The sequence below is a fragment of the Branchiostoma floridae genome, chromosome 12, assembly GCF_000003815.2.
Source record: "Branchiostoma floridae strain S238N-H82 chromosome 12, Bfl_VNyyK, whole genome shotgun sequence".
Taxonomy (NCBI): Eukaryota; Metazoa; Chordata; class Leptocardii; order Amphioxiformes; family Branchiostomatidae; genus Branchiostoma; species Branchiostoma floridae.
In genome coordinates this window covers 6,393,988-6,401,311 of record NC_049990.1, presented here as the reverse complement: position 1 = coordinate 6,401,311, position 7,324 = coordinate 6,393,988, and the positions used below count along the sequence as shown (strand labels likewise).

General features: G+C 40.6%; 2 protein-coding genes across 2 annotated transcripts; one reads left to right on the top strand and one right to left on the bottom strand.

Moving 5' to 3' along the window:
• The first annotated feature begins 519 nt into the window (after positions 1–519).
• LOC118428076 (TLC domain-containing protein 4-B-like) lies at positions 520–1,946 on the top strand. Its single transcript, XM_035838043.1, has 4 exons — positions 520–532; positions 759–847; positions 1,222–1,295; positions 1,658–1,946. Exons 1-4 carry the CDS (start codon positions 520–522, stop codon positions 1,944–1,946), a joined length of 465 nt encoding a protein of 154 aa, XP_035693936.1.
• Positions 1,947–3,468: 1,522 nt separating this feature from the next.
• On the bottom strand, positions 3,469–6,885 carry LOC118428073 (tripartite motif-containing protein 3-like). Its single transcript, XM_035838038.1, has 7 exons — positions 6,871–6,885; positions 6,693–6,788; positions 5,915–5,996; positions 5,326–5,468; positions 4,884–5,083; positions 4,242–4,485; positions 3,469–3,717 (listed from the first exon to the last, which is right to left on the bottom strand). Exons 1-7 carry the CDS (start codon positions 6,883–6,885, stop codon positions 3,469–3,471), a joined length of 1,029 nt encoding a protein of 342 aa, XP_035693931.1.
• Positions 6,886–7,324: the final 439 nt, after the last annotated feature.

The following is a 7,324-nucleotide window of genomic DNA, read 5'->3' as shown; positions in this document are numbered from 1 at the left end:
AATGTACAACTAGTCCACACTGACTATAGGGTGTTCAGTGATTTGTTCAAACTTTCTTAACCATATAGACTTCATGGTAAAGGCAACTTTTTTTATTCTCACACTCGCACAAGTTTTAAATATGTATTTAGTAACCTAATGACTCAACCGACTAATAGAGGCTATAGCTTATCAATTTATGAATGAGATACTGTATGATGAAAGCTTCCATAATGTACAACAAAACGTTGAGTGTTCTCCATTCTTTTCAGACCAAATCCAATTGTTCGTCAGTTGGGAGGAATATGGCTGGGACGAATCTTAGCCGGTTTGTATAATCGAAACGGTTATAATTACATTATTTGAAAAAAAAACTGTTCTTGGTAGTCTGTATCTACACATACATTGTAATACAGCTGGTATGACCGCTCTTTGACATTTAACACACAGACAATAATAATACACTGAACGACTTGTCACACCTTACCTTAAAGTTTACACATCTGACTGCAAAATGTTGTTTAAAGCTATCAAGTGAGGATGTCTTTACTGGGTATGTCTGCATCTATAGTTCTTGGCACATCAAGTATTCTATGTACATGTAGTAATTAGTGTTAGAACACACTTTAGACAGTGGATTAGCCAAGTTGTGTAAATGAAGTAAAGAACCTAAGGATGACATGTAAGAGTGTAGCATGTATACATGGACATGGTTGCGATTAATATTTTGGCAAGTAATTTACAGACACAGATCTAGAGATTTTCTTTAATTTTTTTAGAACTTGTACTGACGGCTCAACAGCAGGTGTTTGGAATGGACATACTGGCTCATCACCTGGTGAGCCTGATCACTGGATCCCAAGCAGTGGTAAGATACTTACTGTTATTATTATTTAAGTGGGACGACTACTCTCTCTTTGCAACCAGGGGCTGAATTGCGAGGAGCTTACAATAGGCAGGACTAAATCGCAAGGGCCTTGAGCTGCTGCCATTCGGCACTAATTCAGGTGACCTCAATACAACAGTAATTGCCCAATCTGCGGCCAAAGGACTGTAGGGTTTGAATCACTGACACCAGGAAGGACCCCTATTCTTTTCGATTCAGTTGGTCCTTTAATGTGCTCAGGGTGTGGTGCTCCTCAAACAATGAAGCATTTCCTTCAAAACATACTTCATGAAACATTCCTGTGATACTGCACTTTCATTTTATTCTAATGTTAACCCAAGTTCTATATTATTCAGTTTGTAGGGATCTTGCCCTGGCATATGAACCTGGGAATAATGATGGAGCTCTCAAACCCCTTCCAAAGCATCAGGTTTGTCTTGAATGTTTTAGTCACTAAAATTTAAGATTAAAAAAATAAATAAATGTTTACATCATTGTGACGTAGCACATATCTATTATTTCTAAAGTGTATTTAGGGTCATCAAGTCAAAGGAAATATACATGTAGCCAATTTGAAACCATTGTCATCAACTTAATAATATCTTTAAATATTGTTGTTGAACACAGATAAAGGTGAACTATCATAGGTTTTGCTTGCATTCATTGCAAAGCCATATTGACATATAGTATATGTTACTTTCATATAAAAGATTTGGTAATATACATCCAAAACCTTGATGAAAACATAATGCATTTACATTAAATTTTGTAATATGTCTTCTTAAATTCCAGAGTTGCCCTCCTCGAACTCGGACAAAAAACATCACAGGCCTACCTCGTGAACGGCATCTGTTTCGTGGTCGTGTTCTTCCTGTGCAGAATCGCCACCATCCCTCTCTACTGGTACTACATCCTTCCCTTGGTCCTCTCGGGCAGAATGTTCCAGTTTGACTGGCTGAGCATTGTTACCGCCCTTGGCACTCACACCGTGTTCGAGCTTATGAGCGTTTATTGGTTTGGAAAAATGGTTAGAAGTGTGTTAAAGTTAGTCAGTGGCGAAAAAAAGAAAAAATCATATTAGAACGACTATATACAGTATGTTTATTTTGTTTATTTGTTCGGAAAAATGGTTAGAAGTGTGTTAAAGCAAGTCTATGGCAAAAAAAAGAAAAAAATCATATTAGACTGGTCACTATATAGCTATATATATTATGTGTGTGTGTGTAAGCTTTATGTTAAACTTTGCACTTGTGCACTGTGTGCGTGTGTATACACGTGCGTACATTTTCTAAATAAAACAGGCAAACTGCACAAGAGAGCTGACAGAAATAAAAAAAAGCACATGTAAAATGTTGACTTGATTTTCTTTCTATTCAGAGTACGATTTTCCAACTAATGCCCTTGCAGATTCATTCCCAACATCATGTTGGTATATTTGGGCTTTGCTTTACATGAAGCAGCCTGTTTTTGTAAAACAATCATACATTATATGAAGCAATAGATAGTTATTGGTGGAATTGTTTAGGTTCTACTCAAATACAAATATATAAGCTTACTTTAACAATATTTAAAGACAATTCTCTCTCTACAACTGCCATAGATAAGAGTTTGATATTACATCCAATGCTTTTGAGTGACAGCCATCACATACTCTTCTTAAGTCAGTCTCTAGAATACTGGCAGAACAAATAAATTTTCCATCTAATTGGAGGAAAAAGTTTACATGTCAATCAAAGTCTACTTTTACTTTGAAATTCACATTGTCTGGTACCCGAAGTACATGCCATATGTGCCACTGCAAAATTACATGACATTTAAATTAGTTCATGACATTGTGGTAGTTAACACTTCAAACTAATACAATACATTTTTATGGCCATAGAAAGGGCTGATATCAAGAACATAAGTTGCCAGATCCTCAAACTAAAACATGCAGCATTTTGCACAACTACATCTACTGGACCCGGTGAGGCACAAAAAAGCATAACACTCGGGCTGATGGTGACTTAGCCCAACTCATCAGATGAGTTAATCTCCCAGCAGATCCTATGGTAGCATAAGATAGTATCAAAAGCTGCCTGAGGAGTGAAGCCGGCCTAGGAGTGCGTTTGGCTACCAGTTTGGCTGATGACTCCCTTTGGCCAGCTGTACTCCTTAGCCAGCTTTGATACTATCTTAACCCTTAAACTGCCAAGCCCGGATTTATCCAGCACGCACACATATACATGCCGTGTGTCGCACCTGGATATATCGAAGTAGCAGCTTTGTGCATGTGTAGCGCACGAACCCGGAAGTAAGGGACTCCGGCCTTGTTCAGGGGGTTCTTTTTAGAGGTCAGTGGCCAACTCTGGCACTGATAGCATTTTATAGGGCAGAAACTCAGTTTAAGGGTTAAGCCACTGGTACATCTGCCTGGAGATTCCCGATCAGCAATCTCCAAGCAGATCCTATGGTAGCATAAGATAGTATCAAAAGCTGGCAGAGGAGTGAAGCCAGCCTAGGAGTGTGTTTTGCTGCTAAATGGACACCTTTCGGCTGACTACATTCCTTGGCCAGTTTGGTACTACCTTATTCCACTGGTCAATCTGCCTGGAGATTCCTGATCAGTACCGGGGGAAGATGGTGACAGTTCGCTCGTTGCGGTCCACCACCACGATCTGTCCGTCAGGCCCGGCGGCGACCCCCTGCATGTCGCTCATCCCGGTGGTGATCTGGCGGCGGTACTCCCCGCGGCTCGTGAACACCACCAGGCGCTGGTTGTCGGAGTCGGCCACCACGATGTCACCAGACTTGGTCACGCAGACGCCCTTGGGACGGTACATGGTGCCCTCGCCGCTGCCGAACCCGCCGACCTTGAGGAATTGAATATTTTAACTCTTTAGATGCCTTATTTATTAAGAGACAGCTACTATATACATTAATTGATTAGGGGTTCACCTCTTCTCTCCTCTACAGATAATGTTTAATTAAGCAGAGAGATAATAATGTTTATTTGCAAAATCATGCCCGAGGGCTAATTGCATCTCAAGAACTAAGAGAAGTAAATAGAGTAACGTGTCATACATGTAAAACTAGTGTCTAATCAACTACGTGATACATGTACTATGGATACTATTGTCGGGTTTGACTTCTTCTGAAGGCAGTGGTTAATGAACTGTCCCACGTTCTGTATGATGGTGGGATTTTGTGCTTTTAGTAGAAATATAGTGAAAATAATGCTTAAAAGGTATTGTATACAACCAAGTTGTACTAATTAGAAACTTAAATAGACATTTGCATAATTAATGAGAATAATCTATCATAGTAGTTTTTCCAGTGTACCTCTTGTCCAGGACATGATTTGCGTTTTCTTAGATAAAATAAAAAATAAAAAAACCTTGAAGAGGAACTGCCCGGTCTCCGCGTAGGCGTAGATGTTGTAGGTGCGCACGTCAGACGCCACGATGGTTCCCTCGTTGCCGACGGCGACGAAGAGCGGTGCCGACATCCTCTGCTCCTCGCCGAGGCTGACCAGGAGGCTTCCGTCAGGGTGGTAGACGTTCAGCTGCCCGTCGTAGCCGTCGGAGTGGGTCACGATCACACGGTTGTTGCTGGGGTCTGCAGCGATGCCATTGATGTAGCTGCAAATAAACGGTACTAATTGACTCATGTTTGTTGAAAACTATCGGTCCACCATTGTCTTAACTTGAAAGTTCATCTGTGTTGGTAGAAGTCATTATTGAACTAGTTAAACTGTAATTTCCAACACAAAAATATCTGCATTTACATGACATCACGACAGCATTGGATTATTCATTCCTTGACAACATGTTGTCCCTGGTTAAATGAATAAAATGAAATGAAACAATTTACAGGGTATTGCCAATGCTGAAGCTGAGAATGGGTCACTCTGTGATCAAGATGGACTGATAGACATAAAAAATTTGGAGGTACGTGAGTTCACTGAAAAAAGTAATCACTGATTGATAAAAAATTCTAATAACTAATGAAGATCGAACGAAACAAACAAACAATGTACAGGGTGTTGCCGATGCTGAATCTGGCGGTTGGGCGGCCGTCCCTTCCATACTGCACGACGTGCTCGTAGTGGCGGTCGTCCGTACCCACCACCCACATGTGGCCGTCTCCGGTGAGCGACACGTCCCACGGCTTGATCTCGGCGCCGCCCGGCAGAACCGTCGGGAACTGGCAGAGGTGAACGCCACGCATGTTGTACACCTATTAAGAGGATCACTTTTATTAGTTAGTTAGTTAGTTAAACCCTTACCGCGCCTGATGACGCATAGGATTAGTTACCCACTCAGCCATTGCAGCGGTTAAATCTTGACTTGACTATAAATTAGATTAAGGTTAAATCTATAAGCATGTAATATACATAGATCGAGAATCTTTTTTTCATCGTCTGAGAGCAAGGAAATGACATTAAGACATGGTAATGCTAAAAATGAGAATTACTGCACCTGCACAAGGCGTTTCACGCTGTCGGTGACAAAGATCTTGTTGTCGAAGGACACGTCAACACCACGGGGACGGGACTCCGTCTTCTCCAATCCGTAGGTACGAATCTTCACAATCCCAGCCTTGGTGCCATCATCTTCCACGCCTACATTTAGCAAAAGAAATTCCCAAAAATTCATGTAGAAAATGAACTGTTTTAAGTCTAGTTTATTGAAAAATCTAATTTAGTGAAAATCAAACTAAAGAAGACATCTTGCTATCGTGTTTTTCCTTCTGAATCACCAACCACAAGTTACAAAATTAAGTACAAATGTAGTTATCTTGCAGACAGACATTGTCCTCTCAAAAAACAGCAGTCACTACTGTACTCAGAGTCAGTTGAAGAACTTTTGCACACAAAATGTGTGCATAGTTTTGAATCCTTCAAGCTACCAATCTCCACTATATGGTCCTGATCCCAGTAAGAAATACATCACAAGAACCTGAAACAAAGTAATATATGCACCCCAACTTTGTCAATGACTTGCAGAGCTTTAAAAAGTTTTAAAAGTGTGTATTTGATTCAAGAAAATACAGTAACGTATAACATACCATCGCAGCTTGCACTCGGCACAGGATTGGGAACGTCCACGGAGGCTGGCTTGTCTTCTTCTTGGCCAGGCACTGGGTTCACCTGTAACAGTGGTACTGTTGCAATTCAAACTCAGTAAGATCATCCTGAGTGGCTGAGGACCCAACAATTTTACATAATAAGTGGGTCTTTCCTGTTGTAGTATTTTCAGCAAGATTAAGGCATAATGCCCTACTGTCCAGAACCTTTCCCATCTCAAGACTGCTTAGTTTTGTATAAAGCATTAGTCACGACAGTTTGTATATTCCTAATTATTTAAACCATTAACCAAGTTTTTACATAAATACTTGATGTGGAAACATTGTAAGTAGCTCTATCAATTCAGCCAATGGCTGCAAGTAAGCTGACATGTGTATATAATAGCACACAGATACTGAAACTAATTACGGAAATTAAAGAGCAATGTCAGGGCTTCTGTGGCAAGAGGTTTGTGGCCATGTAAAACAAATGTTACAGATGGCCATTTTCAATCTAATTTCTGGGTTCTTGGCTTTTTTAAAAGTGAAAGTATAGCAAGGTGACAACATAAAAAAGCTCTTAAAATGGTAGGGAGGAAAAGTTGAATATGACAGTGTATTCACCCCATAAAACTGAATGCAACAAGACGTCTAGACGCAAACCTGGTCCTCAGCTTTCATTATCATCAAGTTTTTCCAGCTAAGGTTTTGCAAACTTTTTTTTAATCGGAGAACCAACTGATTGAAGTGTATGGAGTGGGAGAGATCTGTTCCCACTCACCGCAGTCACACGAGGAGCTGCCGGCTTGTCCTTGTTGGGTTTCGGCGCGGGTTGGGAGGTTTGCCAGCCGGGCTGGTGTCGCACAATTGTCACCGTCTGTATGGTGGGAACAAGTGGAATTGTTTAATCATGCGGTATGTAGTGTGTTTTATCTAAGAAAGTGCATTAGGAATATCACCAACACCAGCAACATACCAAATATCAAGGCTCATCTAAAAATTCATGTCTCAAGTTATATGCTGTTCATCTTGAGACAGGCAGACAGACAAACAGACACAAAAACACTCACTAACACACACACAAACACACACACACTCTCTCTCTCACTCACAAACACACACTCTCTCTCTCTCTCACAGCTGACACACAAACACAGACACACATACACACACTCTAAAACACACACAAACACACACACACACACACACACAGTCACACTCTTTCTCTCTCTCTCTCTCTTTCTCTCTCTCTCTCACACACACACACACACACACACACACACACACACACCATAAAACATAACCTTCTTGGCAAAGCTAATAAGCAATAACATGAATGTGCAAATGATAGATTAATCAATCAAGCAATCTATCAAGAAACCCAATAGTACAAATAAAGGTGTGCAGTCAACA

What these genes read in the sequence shown, in the direction of transcription:
- LOC118428076 (XM_035838043.1), top strand. An exon ending in TCACTGGATCCCAAGCAGTG is followed by an intron (nt 848 to 1,221) that starts GTAAGATACTTA and finishes TATATTATTCAG; the next exon opens with TTTGTAGGGATCTTGCCCTG. An exon ending in AACCCCTTCCAAAGCATCAG is followed by an intron (nt 1,296 to 1,657) that starts GTTTGTCTTGAA and finishes CTTAAATTCCAG; the next exon opens with AGTTGCCCTCCTCGAACTCG.
- LOC118428073 (XM_035838038.1), bottom strand. An exon ending in CAGCTCCTCGTGTGACTGCG is followed by an intron (nt 5,997 to 6,692) that starts GTGAGTGGGAAC and finishes CCACTGTTACAG; the next exon opens with GTGAACCCAGTGCCTGGCCA. An exon ending in TTCAGCATCGGCAACACCCT is followed by an intron (nt 4,486 to 4,883) that starts GTACATTGTTTG and finishes GTTTATTTGCAG; the next exon opens with CTACATCAATGGCATCGCTG.